Consider the following 15,393-nt stretch of genomic DNA (forward strand, 5'->3'; position numbering starts at 1 on the left):
AGTCTTAGACAAATGAAGCCAGATACTGGTTCATTGTCCCTGGTATTCAATCAGAGTGTGCCACACTGCAGCCTTGTGGACTTCCTTATTGATGCTGATTGTTTAATATTCTACAAACACAATGTGCTTCGAGTTTGTCCGAAAAATCTGACAAGCTTTTTGGAATAGATGAGTTTCATGTTTAAGCCAAAGAACTGCAGCCTCGGGAGAACAAAAGAATGTGCCTGGGCCTTCCAACAAGCTGAGTACAGTAAAAGTGCAGGAAGGATGTCTGTCTTTTCAGTGTGTAGGTGTGAGCATGTATCGTAAATGGCCTCAACGAAACGGGACAGCGATCAGCGTTCTGTTCGTCCTTTGTTTGACACAACGATGGAAAGGGGTCTGTTCTCCATTAAGTCTCACTTTCTATGAAGAGAAAACAACTTTAATTTGTGTAACACACACCAGATCAACCCTGTAGCCAGCAGGCAAATGTTCAGCCAAAGCTGCAGTGTCTCCCCTGCTTACAGACTCACACACTTTCCTCAGCAGTGCCTGTTAAAGACGTTTATATTGAATTCACACAAAATGTAGAGACGCTCCAATTTGTTGGTCATGGTATTGTATTAGAGCAATGCCTGGCATATGTGTTGTATTAGCAAATACAAGTAGAGAATATTACACTACATTGGGGAGCAGAAAGAAAAAACTTGATGGCTGCATAAGAAATAACAAGTTAAAGACAAGTTTATTGTTCCATAATCAGAGCTGACATAGGAAAGGCCACACTGGTCCAGGGCTATAATGTTCTGATGTGCTTTAGTTTGCACACACTTGCCAATCTCTTCTTACTTTACAGTGCACGCCGTTGCCTGACTCCCAAGCAACCTCCTCATTACATCTTTACACATTTCTCAGAGTGAGGAAGGCTTTTCCTGGAAGTGGGCCAAAGAAATGAGCATAAAACTCTTCAAAGAAGTGTCTGAAAAGCACTCAATAGTTCATAGTTTTATGATCAGGTTGGACAAGAGCAGACAGGAGGACAAATGCCCGGCTTCATCTTTGGCAGCTGACGGAATTTCTGTGTAATTTGAGTACAAAAATGCCTTGTAAGGACTTTTCGCTTTCGTGATCAAAAAACTAAATGAGCCAGGAACAGCTGCAAGCAATGAGGTGTCTGGTGGCTTTCAGCAGAGCCATGCTGATTGTCTTTCCTGTATTTTCTGGATGCAAATCACAGTTTAATACGTTGCATATCTGTCCGCCGTTACTTGAAGGACCCATGTGTCGTTGAGGTCGGCACAGACTTGATCAGACAGGCCAGAATCGAACCTGAGTTTATCAGAGGAGGAGGAGAAAAGGGATCTGTTACAACCATTCTTAATCTCTGCCAGGATGTCGGTACACACCCAGAGAAGGTTCTTAATTAACTTACATCACAAGAAGGAATATCAGCTTTTCCCATGACTCCCCATTCCATGACTCACTAGACAAGCAGAGGTCTTCCTCCATTCAGTGAAGTCTCAGGAAACGCTCCAGTTCAAAAAAGGAACCTTAAGCAGACCAGATGGTTTTTCACAGTCAGCGCTGTCCGATTGCATAACAGACTGTGGGAGCTCCGGCCAAATCATTATTGCACTCCTGCTTTTGTGTCCCAAATGAGAACAGGGGTGTGTGTAGGTCCAAGCGAGAGAAGAAAAAAAAGTTTGTTACAACGTTTTTTTTTTCATATTGTGTGACAATAGTTTTATTTCATTGTTTTATATACTATATAGGCTATATAATTCTGACAGAGCACCGCAAATGGAGCAGTGTGAAGTGTAATGACGAAGAAGAGGATTTTTTTGACACTCTTTTATTGCTTTGTTTATCCAAACTGATGTTGCCAAAACAAAAAGAGTGTCAGCCAACTCAGCAGTGATTTCCTGCCTATCTTTGGTCTCATTTCATACACAACAACACTCACTCACTCTCAAAACTACACTTCATAAATTACACTTCTAAACTAGCTTCTAGGGGATCAGTGGCTACGTGTAAGTAGGGTAGGTGTATGTATTTCATAGATTTGGGTTTCTGTGGGAGTTTTGTTTTTGTGCCGGTCTGAGTGATGTGTCTGCAGTTTTTCCACTGCTAACAAGATGGATCTGGGGAAATTGCTGAATTTGGAAAATTTGGGTAAAATCCACTGCACATTGTTGCCATCTCCAGTGTCTGGAGGTAACTCGAAAAAAAGATGGCCGAGTATGCAATGCTGTTTATTGGAATCAGCCATTGCTGCAGACAGCATGAAACATTTGCTACTCCCTTTTATAGACATAGTGAGAAAGATGCCGTTCTTTATGTCTTCACGTTTGCTCTCTTTTAAATACAAGTTACTGCTACTCTGAATCAGCCTGAACAGATCTGCTCCTTACTATTCTTTTGAACATGAAAAGGCTAAAACCAATAAGGATATGTTTTGACCGTGTAAGGAAAGCCTGACATGTTGTTCCACTGAGTGTCCGGGGGTTCAGAAACGTTGTCATTCAGTCTTACCTTGGTCTTTAAGAAAAACCTGAAGTATACTGCTTCTATTGCAGTGAGCAGTTAGATCAAGAGATCCACCAAACGCCACATCACATGTACTGTAAGCAATATATCCGAGAGGTACAATAATCTGAGCTTCAATTTGTTCTTGCTAATGTCTTGGAGCGAAGTGCTACAGAGAGGGGAGGGATAATGGAGGTATCGTGGTGCCTTGCTGCTGGTCTTTTTCATGGGATGAGTTTACATCAACATAAAGATCATTGCAGAATTATCCTCTCAATGAAAGTTTGTGTTTTTGTTGTATTTTGGTAATAAACCTTAAACTGTTTAGTCTAAACTGTACGTTTCCCTTGTTTTGAGAAAGGGTTTTTAAAAAATCCGTGCAAAGGGAAATATTGATTAACAGATCATCGATTTTACTAAAGAAAATAAAGAAACAAAGAAAAAATCTGTGCAAAAACATGCTATGTGGAAAAACAAAGTGGGTTAAAGAGTACTATGTAATTTGCTCACTCTGCATAGAAGGAAATCCAGCCAGCTCTGGCCCACTTGAGATGTGTAATTACAGTGAGGGGGATAACAGGCTTTGGGAAAAGGCCAAGGATAAAATGCAAAAGGCCATGGAAAAACATGCTGCTTACCATCACTCACTGTCAGGATAACCCAGCTCAGTGGCATGTTAAGAAGTCAAATAATGTAGACAAACAATTCAGGGCAGGAACAGATCACAGAGGTAAACCACATCCAGAACTTGTCCTACTTTTACAAGAATTGTTCTCCAGAGACTCAGTGACATAACAGGCATTTAAAGAAAGCAAAAAGTTTCACTCTGTAAACTTCAGCTCACCTCGACTTCCTTCATCACTTCGAAGGCCTGTGATGCAGATGATGTAACAGCGGAAATATGCAAACCTTTAGTATTTCAACCCACATGGGAGCTTGAACGCAGGTGTGTTCCCTGACGCCTGCACTAAGTGCGGCGGCTTTCCAAACAAGAGCTCAGACATCCATGTTTGGCTGGAGCTTCTGAACGCTGTTATAGCACAGATTTTTCCACCTCGAAGTCAGTGAAGAGTGGGGGGGGTTGAGAGTGTATGTTTGATTGAGTTATCCTCCATATACTGTACATAACTCCACTCATTCAAAAAAAAAAAAATACTCATTCATTCAAGGTGTACAATGTACGCCTGAAAACACTTAGAGAACAGAAAGAGAGCCAACACAGGAGCACAACATGAACTTTCACACATATGGGACGAGGCCAGTGATATCAGTTACTTCCTTGTCGATTTAAACACACAAACAAACAGAAATGCAGCTTGAGTTAATGAGATTAAATCAGATTTTCTACCTTTCGTCCAGCTTGGCCAGGCAGTCCAGGGGGCCCAACTACACCAGGTTCTCCCTAAAACAGACACATCGGGTCACATGTTAAAAGCTGACATAATTTACATTGTCTGCAAATAATGGAGTTGTTTTATTAAATGGAAAATGGCAATGTGCATACTTTAAGTCCTTTGGAGGCAAGACCTGGGGACAGTCCATGATCTCCTTTTTGTCCCTGAAAGATAAAAAAAATAGTGAGATTTTTAAGATTTCAGATATATTTTTTCTCCCAGTCCGCATGAGCTATATCCTTTCACGTTTAGTGAATATTTGCTGCTTTGCCAAAGCATTCCACTTCACGAGGCGCAGAGGAGTTTGCTGTTGGCATTCACACCATCCGAGTAATGAGTGCATCCTTCTTATTGGTGAGTCTATCAGTTGTATTTACACTAAAGTACAGTCCGTTTATGCCCCGCCGTGACTCCGTTTACACCAAGACAGCGAGAAGTGATGGGGAGTGACCGTGTACATTCTTCTCCCTTTTCAGGTAGTGGGAATCCTGTCAGTGCATAGAGGGTCAACATTCAACAACCAATCGCACTGGGGGAAGAGCGGCTGAGGACATTGATCATTTCCTTGAGTTAGGGTTAGGGAAAGAGGTGACAGCATTGACTGTTGGACTGCTAAAAAGTAATCAGAGGATTCAGCTTCAATGGACAAACAAGTTAAGAAGACATGGAAAGAAATCCTGCAATGTAAAGGATGAAACTGTTTTGTTTTGTATGCGTTACATTAACTCTCACTGGACTTAATGTTTAGTTTCTTACATGCACTCCATTGCACCATTTGTACATGTTGTGTTATTTATAATTCTTTATATTCTATTTTATAAATTAATTAATTAATTATTAATTAATTAATAATTGCTTCTTATATTTTATCTTATTTACATTATTGCTATTTTGGCACTATTTCCCTTGTTAACTGTTTTTCCACCAATACACCAAGACCTATTCCTTGTATGTGTAAATGTAATTGGCAATACAAACCGATTCTGACTCTAACTGTCACATCAGCATTTTCAACACTGTGCACTTATGATGGTGAAATGTTCCTGTTTCCTCTGTTCCTGAGTTTGTCATGTTCTGACAATAAAGAATAATCAAACCATAATTAATCATCTGGTTTCTTCAAAGACAGGAACTTCTTCAAAGGAAAAAGTTTTATTTTAAAAGTGGTAAAAATGTCCTTCATGCAGTATAGTATGCCATTTAAACATACAAGACCTTTCAGCAACTTGCCATTAAAAAATCTTATTGGGAATTTTCTGCAGACAGGTTTTTTTAACAGCGCCAAGAGTTTAACTCCAGCCAAGAGCTTTTTCTAAAAGTTTATATCTTAACTACATCATATGAAGAGGTTTCACTTAAAATGAGGCTGAATTAGGCAATTTCTTCTAAAAACTTGACACCTAAACAAGTACTTGTGCTTTCCACTGAATAAACACACATTTCAGGCCATCATTCACTTCGTGTAAGGCTTAATGGGAAGCCACTTTCAGCAGGAGATAGATTGATCACCATTACGTCTCAGTAAATCACCCTTACGTCCTGATAAAGTGTCACATACAAAACAAATCTCAGCTCAAACACAGCATGATTCCACCTAGCATGTTCATTTTTCTTAATACAGGGAACTGTGCCAGACCAGGCTCTCTGCTGTTTGAGGTTTGTGTGCAAATGGGTCAAACTGAGCTGGGCCAGGCTTGGTAAGGCTCCAGTAACACATATGTATGATATGATTTTTTTCCCCCTTTGGTTAAACTGAGCCAAAAGCATGGCACTGATTATGTTTTTTTAATGTTTAAAGACACTGTGGAAAAGGCCGAAAATCCAATGCGTTCCAATGGATTAGCTATGGTCTGGAAATATGAGAAATTTTCCGTTTTATTTTAGCAGGGTCTAACATACAGCGCCCTTTGTGATATCAGATTGGCATATTGTGGAGCAAAACAACCCTCTGTGTTGACAATTTAAATCAGCTGGAACACAGACTGATGTCAAGTACTTGCAAATTAGTGAGCCAGAAAGATTAAAAACTGCTGTTCTCTCCTGAAGAGAAACAAAATGCTTTCAAAGATGCTGAAGAGTTGTGCTGTAATGCCAGGAGGATCTGACCTCAGACATGCAAACTCGGTGGAATCACAAACACTGGATCAAGAAAGAAACCAAAGTAGTACTGCCTCGTCAGACTGACATGGCTGTTTTTCATTCAGTGTTCTTGTAATGCCCTACTTACATTACTGTAGGTAGATACTGTATGAATGCACAGCTATTATAAATCTCATTCTATTTAACTTGTAAGAGGTTGTCTCTTACCTTAAACTCCACTTTTGAGATTGGCTGCATCACATTTTTAAGGAATAGAAAGCAATTAAAAAAAACCAAACAAACAACAAGACGTTTTGATTAGATCTAATCTTGAGCTCAAAGTAAACACAAAAACACATTATCGTATTTTTTGGCTCATTATAACACAAAATTAGATATTCTCTCCCCCTGCTGTGTTCTCGATGTAAACAAACAACAGCATGTTAGGTTTCTGTATTTTCTTATCAAATACCATGGAAAGACCCAAACAAACACAGTGTGGGTCCATCTCTCAAGACTTTCAGACTCCCGATTCTCAGTATTTGGCTCACAGCCCCCAAGCCCATTAGTTCCCACTGAATATATAAATTGTTAAATAGAAGTCAAAACATAGCGATGACAACGTTTTTTCCCGAAACAGCTGCATTCTGTGTTCTTTTAGAAGACGTAGTTGAACCTCTTCAGGATGTGGTCACTTCCAACCAGCTCAATAATGTTTTGGTTGGGACATTGATTAGTTGCCTCAAACAACATTGATTGCCACCTTTAGTGATGAATAATTGAATGTCTTGTTCCAGTCCCTTTTGAATGTGAATATAACTACTATGTGAACACAGAGACATTTGAATCAGTTACCTTGGGCATGAGGAAACATTGAGGTACGTTTCCTTTATTATACAGCTAACAACATATCAATTCAAAGTAAAGATAAAAACAAGTTTTCAACAAATGTTATTGTCTATGAATGTTTTAGTTAGTTGCAGTCCTATGGGAAATTTATTGCAAATGAAGGCTGACCCACATTGTATTTACAAATGCAGTCCCACTTTAGGGCAGCTCGATTTCGCTGGATTCATTCGATTAAAGTTAGAAGTGATAGCCCACTGCTGTGTTCGTACATTGTGGCAGTACTGACATTTTTTCCTCGAACTCTTTTGTGTATAACATTTTGAAAGGTAACAGCCATATGGGCCATGTGTATGTTATCCTCTCAGATAGAGAAAGGGAGACAGAACATTGTATATCCTTGATGCCATACCTTCACTCCTGGAGGTCCAGGGCGACCAGGGTTTCCATGTGGGCCAGGTGGACCCTGAAAACAAAGACACACATGATTAAAGAAGGTGATCATTGGGGTCACTGAGCAGGCCTCCATCTCTGCCCCAGCAGCAGACGGATGGTTAGAGTTAGTGCTATATGTGAGGTATTCACACATGTATGCACATGTTGTTCCCTTTTCCACTATCTGTTTGTGTTACGGGACAGGTCAGTGGTGCCCCGAGGTCCCTCTGTGTTTGTGTATAGGTGCTCAGAGAGACTGACTGTGCCTCCTGCCTGCCTGTCCAAGTTATGACATATGGATGTGATTTTCCTCATCCCCACATTTCTCCCCTGGTTTCTTGGGTCCCACAAAGTGAAGGCCACTCATCCATCACCCCACATCTCTCTACGCATTAGGTGTCTGTGATATGCAACATGCTCCGAATTTAGTCATTGAGCAATATGTGTCAAAAACTTGATCAGAAAGGACAATCTTCTGCAGGTCCGGCCTTGGGCAGACATAAAGGAGCAGGGAGTGAGGAGGCTACTATTTTCTCTTTTTTTGAAGGGGACTATAAATTAAGGAAAGCTGCATGGAGGGATTGTTTGGAAAAACAAAACCACAACTTCCTCAAGAATCCTTCTGAAGAGTTGCACACGGTCGAATTGCTGAGCATAGACAATCTTCTTTAGAAAAACTGAAACATGTTCAGAAGCTACTAGGATCGTCAGGTTTTTTTTTTTTTTTTTTTCCAAGCGTTCAGAGTAGAACCCTCTTACCCCTGAGCTAGAGGGGAAAGGAAAGGATTGTATAACTCTGAGTGAAACAGACGCTGGAGGCCGAGAGGTGTAAGAGTATGGTGGGTGATCCAGCCAGTCTCTGTTATTTATCTGGGCTCAATTATCAGACTATGGAGAGGAGGCGAACAGCTCCTCTCCCCCCTCGCAGGCACTCACTGCTGGGCATATGGAGCCACTTAACAGAAGCTCATCTACAGATTTCCTCCACCTCCTCCTCTATTCAGAGCATACCCCCTTTCCACTCGCTCAATATTAAAACGTATGGAAGTCATTATCTCCAGATAGGAGGCAAAGAGAGGAGGAGAGGTAGAGGAGAAGTGAAAAGATGGGAAAGTATATTTCCATTTGCATTCTTGCTGGACAAAAGGTGAAGAGGCACCAGGTGGGCGGTTGTTATCCTGATGGAGACTGATTCTTGATGGGCAGAATGAGGCACGTTGTCTATCTATCATGGTGCGGCTGAGAGGTGGAATAAAGTGCCTCTCTGCTTGGTTATTATACAGAACTCATGACAAGAAACCCTTTTAAAGACCACCAGCAAATAAAAACAAACATACATACAAGTGTGAATGTAAACACAGGTCAACACACACACACACACACACACACACACACACACACACACACAGTCGCAGTCGCAGTCACACCTGAGGCCTGCAGATGAAGGGCACCTGTATGCCAGAGCTGTGGTCAGCTTTACGATGTGGGCTAAAGACTTTTACAGGAGTGAGACGGGGAGTGCTACTGTTTTTATAGATCATTAACCCTGAACAGACCCGCCAACACCTTGACTTGGACAACATGTGAGAAGGAAACACTGAGTCTTTAACCCCTGGAGTTTTTAATATAATGTGTATTAAAAAAGATGTTATGGCTTTTCATTTAATCCTAGCAAGGGCATGAGGCCTTGTCACTGTGTGTTTACAGCCACAATTAAATCATGGGCCGGGCAGAGAAAACAGTAAGGTGGACGGAGCTGATCTTACTATGTGTACCTATGTAATGCTTAATGTTAGTGTTTCTTTTAACAGTACATTTTTTTCTTGATAGAATGAATTCATGCAACTGGCAAATTGTGTCTTTAAAACTTATGAAAAAGTCATGACCTTGATACACTTTGCTTGGGGTTGTGTTAGTGTCATCACTGGGCAAAGCATCGGTTCATTATTCATGGACAACAACTCTTCTATTTACCGTGAACAGCAGCAATAAGATCACTGTTATGAGGTTGCTATCGCATTCTTTTTCAGGGTTACAATCACACAGCAGAAATAAACATATTGACAACATGGTACACAAAACAATATTTGTCTGATATTGACGTCATGGGAAATGTGTACTGGAGAACAGTGCCACACGCTGCAAACCTGCTTTGATTTATGAAAGAGAGTAATGAACGTGTTGAAGGCTGAAGGTTACAACAATAACTTAAGCGCGGATACAGGAAGCTTTTTACGGATCAAAAAGTAAATGAAAACCACTAAAGGGAATGATAAATTAATTTTGACCATAATCAACTGAGCAGTCAGGGAGTTTATTTTCAAAGTAAAATGAGCCATTTAAAGGCACAGAAGTGTCTGTTTGTATTATGGACTCTGCTGGCTCAGCTCCGGTGCACCAACATGGACAAAATAATAGGTGATCAACGAAATGAAGAAAATATGTTCACTTCGAACCTTACTCGCATCATGATGCTTTGGCACCACAGCGGCTGTGTGGTAGGTTGAGCTTCTACAAACACTAAGAGCTGAGAATGTAAATATACTGGTGTGTAATGGTTGAATGAGAGCTGTGTGGCACTACATTAAAACAGAATTACAACGTGGATATTTTACTTTAAATGTGCACCTTATATACTTCAGTACAAGTACGAATAGGAAAGTGTTGGTGGAAGCAATTATGACAGAGAAACCCAAATCAAGTCTCTGACAGACGTCTTATCAATGAAATTCATTTTAGAATAATCAGAATTGTAAACAAAACGGTTTTCAATCACTGGCAGAAACAATGCTCCCGCTGCTTAAGTGTCCAAAGACTCCTCATTCCATGTCATAAGAGTGTCAACCATTCTTAAGGCAATTATGCAAATGAATTCAATTCCACAGCCACCCCAGCGTCCCATTCTGACTGCACGCTGGCAGGTCGGTTTCTCTGCACAAAGCCCTCTTTGATCTGCTCTCAAGCATCCCCATCAGGGCCGGGTGAACTCAAGCGCTCTGCCAGGCTCAGGGCTGTGTCGGGGAACGTGGCTGCTCTCACGTGTAAGAGATGCTGCTGGTTGTTAGCGGCAGTGAGACTGTCTGCTCAGTCAGACATGACACCTCACTGTCAGAAAGGTAAAGCCCCTCTGCTGCGCTGTGTCATCCTGACTGCTGTGAAGTCTTTGTGATGAGTAAAAAATGCCCACACAGGCCACACTATCCCTTCTGTCTGTATCAGATCTTTCACACATCCAAACACATTTTCTTCGTCAAACTGTCTCTTGAAGTGAATTAGAGAAGGCCTCTCGCAGTACAAAGCAGCTCAATACAATTATGTTAAGTCCGAGAAGAATAAATGCATCGAACCCTCAACTTCTCCCCTGAATTGCCCAAAAAATGTGTGCTGTTTCACGAGCCTTTTGAGAATGTGTGTCTTCCAACAATCAGTCAAAAGCAAAACTGCACCCTTGGGTCTTTATCCTTTGAGTTGCTGTGGCCTAAAGCTAGGTCTCAAGAGCTCGATGATGAATGAACTTCATAGAAGTTGTTATACTTCTGCATAGAGCTGCTCAGCTCCAGACAGGGTCTTAAATGCCTTTAATAAGATGGAGACAAAGCCCTCTTTCTTCCTAGTTTAGAGAGATTGGGTTCCCACAGCCCACCCCTCTTTGGCCTGATCGCAGGCAGAGTTTCAGGGGCTGCAGCAGGTAGCTGAAAACTCATATTCCTCAGTAGCATGAGCCCTCGGCAGGAGAATGTCAACAGGAGCTCTGAGACAGAGAAATCAAAGAGGGTATCTCCACATTATTTTTTTACTGACTTTATTTCTAGCATGTTTATTTATTTTAGCGTATAGGACTCTTTCAAATGCCAAGTTTAACTTTTGCTTCAATCCTTTACTGGTATGGGAAGGGAAAGGGACATTTCTATGGTCGGCATGTACGAATAGAAACATCAGTGAAAGGTCTCAGAAATAACAAACTGCCCCTAGAGACGAATCATAGCCAAGTGTTTTCTTTCTTCTAATATTTCTTTTCAAAACGAGAGCTTAAAATAACATCTGGAGTCACTATGGGAATCCAGCAGGAGCTCACAGCACTGACTGACACTGAGCCCCAGAAAGAGAGACATGGCACTGTAAGACTCAGTCTGATATACAAGAAGCTTTCACCCATGTTGACATAGGACCTATGCCTAATTTAAGCAGCTGTTCTGTTTATGTATAGGAAAGGAAGTGCTTGTTCAAGAAAATCGAGTTCTTTTTAAACTCTTGAATAAGTTACCTAATTTCTTCATGTTTTCAAATGTGTGTTCAGTTAATTTGACATCAGCAAACCCACAGGTTTTTAAGCTTATAGTTGTTTGCTCTCCAGCTTTATAAATGGATCTTGGCAGCAGACATGCACAGCTTGATCAAACCCTGAGCCAAAGCAAACCCACGTCTGGCTGAATAATGCTCCGTAATCCAAAGAGGTTACAGACTGCTTGATGAAAACGCTCAAAGGTCGTTCCAATCAATGCACTGCTAATGGTCTTATCTCAATATAATGCAGCTCAGACACGATTAGGGCATATATGTGATTCAATTTAATTCTTAGAAAAGACGTTTAGAGGGAACTTTGAAAGAGATGATGGACGTAAGAGAAATGTTGTGAATTTAAATGGAGAACTTGTCACGACTGTAGAGAGACTCACCCTTGGGCCCCTCTTTCCTGGCTTTCCTGGCAATCCTGTAAGTCCTTCAAGTCCCTGAAAAGCAGAATTGAAAAGACATATCTGAATACAGTGTGGAGAATAACAGTTACTGCCTTCTTTCCAGGAATTCTTGAACTGTCTTGAAAGGTAAAAAAGAGTTTTGAGTACAGACTGACCAGTGTTCCTGTTAGCCAATATTATTTGGCTTAGTACGGGTCACAAATATATTGGTAATATGTAAAGGCATAGACGTGTGATTTACCTGTATGTGTTTACATATTCAGTGTTTTAAAAGTGTTTTTAACACGACCTATGTTATAAACTATGCAGGCTAATTAAGTAACAGATGTATCACCTTTATCTCCAGCAGAATGTACTACCTTTCCAGACTTAAAGGGATACTTCACCCATTTTCATTAAGCTTTGTATCATTACAAACCTGATTGTATTTTTGAATGGTCATGCATACTGCCCTCATTTTCCCCCTGATAATTAATAACTGTATTTCTTAAAAAATGTCCTTTTGCATCATTGGAGGCTGCTTTGTTTAGCAGGGGGGAAACTACATCGCTAACTGCTCTTGTTTTCAACCCACTGATGCTACAGACCTATTACAGATCAGTGGGTCAGAAATCTCAGAATCACTTGAGGAAACGGCTGTATAGGATAAATAGCTTCAGTGGGAGTGGGCTGTGCATTCTGGGAGTTGTTGTCATCCATGTACACTAGCTAAAAAGACACTTCTGGCAAATTCAAAAAGTATTTCACATTTCTATTACATATATGACCCAATGCAGGTTCATGTTTCAACGGGTGAAGTATGACATTAAGAGTTGGAAATACTCGGTTGCAGTATCATTTGTAAACATAATATGTTACACTATGTTAGGTTTTCTGTTTAAAGCTATTGGGAAGAATCTACATTTGAGTTGATCTAGTCAACCCCTGTCGACAAAGAAATACATCTTATCTCTTTGTTGTCATTTTGAATACATCATTCACAGGGGGACCAGGCATTCAAATAGCTACAGTATTAGTCCATTTTGTTGCTAATGGCTATGTTTGCTATTACAGACTTCAGGCATCAGTTTTGAATTCACTCCGATTCATAACCAACACAGAAAGCTCCTCACAGGAGCTTTAAGAAAGCAGATGTCTCAGTACATTTGCATGTAGTAAGGCTCTATTCACATTTAAGATAAAAGGCTCTTGATCAGCTATAAAATAGCTAAACTTCTCATTTTTCCATTGTAAAATCCTTTTTCATTTCATACACAAAAAACACATATTGGTCGACCTTCATTTTAAAGTGCTGAGTAAAATCTATAAAATTCGCCCAAGCTTAAAATGAAATCAGTAAACACATCTATTCTTTTCTGATTTCACATTAATGAAGTTGGAGGAAAGATCCGTCGAGCATAATTGAGATGATGGCAGCAATAAGATTATATTGTTAAGAGCAAGAGCAGCTCTTTCTATGTGCAGCCAAAATGATTTCAGCCCAAAACCGCCACACTACACAGAGCCGAAGTCTGACTCATTATACTGGCAGGGAGGTCAGCACTGGTTCCAGCCACAGCCAATCACATTAATTATGAGCATCAGCTAGCTTTAAAACAATTTCATACATGGATTAGCAAAGCTCTGAAAGGTCAAATCTAATGAAGGGTCAAGCTGGGGAACCTTTATAAGCTTGAGATATGGGGACTGTTACTTATTTTCCCATGGCTTCAGAAGTTGAAAGAAAGAGGAAAGGAAACAGCACTTTAAAACGGCTCCAGGCATTCCAGATGAAACTGGACCGTTGTAATAATGTCAGACGTATGGAGCACTTTTGTCAGACTCAGATTGAACCAATAGCCATAATTGAGCTGTTTCAGAAGTCAATCACTTTGGAGAGCAGATTGCCTTCAGCAACCTTTAGTTTTTTTAACCATTAGGCTGTTCAGAAATAAGCAGTTTGAGCTGCAGTCACTGTTGGCTGGTTAACAAAGCAATGCTAGAGCTCTGACATCTTTATCAATGTATACAATTTATAAACAATCATCATTCTTGAAACTTTAAAGTTAGTGTCATTATATCGCCCAAGATTATGTTTGCGTTTAACTGAAGTGGAAGAAAATCTAATGTAATGTTTCATTTTATATTTGACCTTTGGAAGGTCAGAGGTTTTCTCCATGTTTTTTTTGGTTCACAACAAATGAGATTATCGGCCAATTTATTGTAACTCAAACCCAAAGGCAAGTTGTTAAATTCCACTTGAAGCAGTTCTCTAAGTTGTAGGTCATTGCTGTTTTGGACTTAAAAACAAAAGTGTGCAAAAAAACATGCACCATCCCTATTCTAACATAATATGTAGCAGAGAGAATCACTCCCATGATTACCCCGCAAGCCTTGACCTCATCTTTTGTGATTGTTTTGAGTGAGAGCCCCCTAGCAGCGGATTTTACATAATGTATGTTCAAATGTAATCTAGTCCTCAACAAAAGACCTTTGCTTGGTGATCAGATCAACATTTGTCATCTTCCCATCTTGAGTGCTAAAAGTACATCCAAGAATTCATAAGCTCTCATGTTATCTATTAGAGCTGACATGCTGTCTTTAAAAAAAAAACTGTCGACGTTATCATATTTTCTTTCAAAGACATTCCTTCTATTGTTAGCAGTTCAAACGTTTGCCTTTTTTAAACTGTCCATGGCCCACAATGATCGACCCTAATCCCACTGAAGGAGATCAAACTTCAACAATCTGTTTCTAGTCAACATCCTAAGTATTCAGGAAACCATATTCTTAAAATGCCTGAAAATAGATTTTACAACTGACTAAGCAACCTCTTTAAAGTTTATAGACTCTTCTCAAAGATTAGCAAGCAACACAATGTTTTACGGTCCTCAGCATCAGTTACGTTTCTGTCATAAAATGGTCTGAGAGACTTCAGTGGCATGCAGCGTGGTTTCTCTCAATGCCAAAGCAGGAAGGCTTTACTTAAAACATTCTTTTTGGTTGACCGTGGTGTAACACAAGGCAGAGAAGTCTTTTCGACATCGGAAAATGTGGGTAACAATTGTGTAACAGAGGAACAGCACCGGACAGGATCAAAGGGTCAATATGAAGCTCAAAGTCTGCAGTCACAACTGACTGATGAAGACAAGTAGAGCCCAATCAATTTGAGGGAGGGGGGGGATGCAAACACATTACCACTAACATATGGTGGCCAATAAAGTGAGTTTTTGAGCGGGGAAAAAACCTATGCAGTTCTGATTTTAAATTCCTGCACTTAGTATGCCAAGACGTTTAAAGACTGTGTCCAAAATAATCGAATGACAATAAAAGCGTTAAAAGTGTCCTCCCACACTAATTCAATGGAACACATCGATACCCTATCACTGGGAGTCTGTGCTTTCTCCAGATACAATGGAGCAGATGGAGCAGGACATGACAAGGTGCAAATTGGT

General features: G+C 40.3%; 1 protein-coding gene across 2 annotated transcripts in view; it reads right to left on the bottom strand.

Moving 5' to 3' along the window:
* The window catches only part of col27a1b (collagen, type XXVII, alpha 1b), a 63,458-nt gene that overhangs the window by 37,845 nt on the left and 10,220 nt on the right, over nucleotides 1–15,393 (bottom strand). For both annotated transcript variants that reach the window (XM_079349982.1, XM_079349981.1), the window contains exons 4-7: nucleotides 11,939–11,992; nucleotides 7,240–7,293; nucleotides 4,013–4,066; nucleotides 3,857–3,910 (exon numbers count right to left, since the gene is read on the bottom strand). In XM_079349982.1, the coding sequence (XP_079206108.1) occupies nucleotides 3,857–3,910; nucleotides 4,013–4,066; nucleotides 7,240–7,293; nucleotides 11,939–11,992 (216 nt within the window). The remainder of the gene's footprint in view (nucleotides 1–3,856; nucleotides 3,911–4,012; nucleotides 4,067–7,239; nucleotides 7,294–11,938; nucleotides 11,993–15,393) is intronic.

The sequence above is a fragment of the Symphodus melops genome (genome assembly GCF_947650265.1).
Source record: "Symphodus melops genome assembly, chromosome: 1".
In the NCBI taxonomy this organism is placed as follows: Eukaryota; Metazoa; Chordata; class Actinopteri; order Labriformes; family Labridae; genus Symphodus; species Symphodus melops.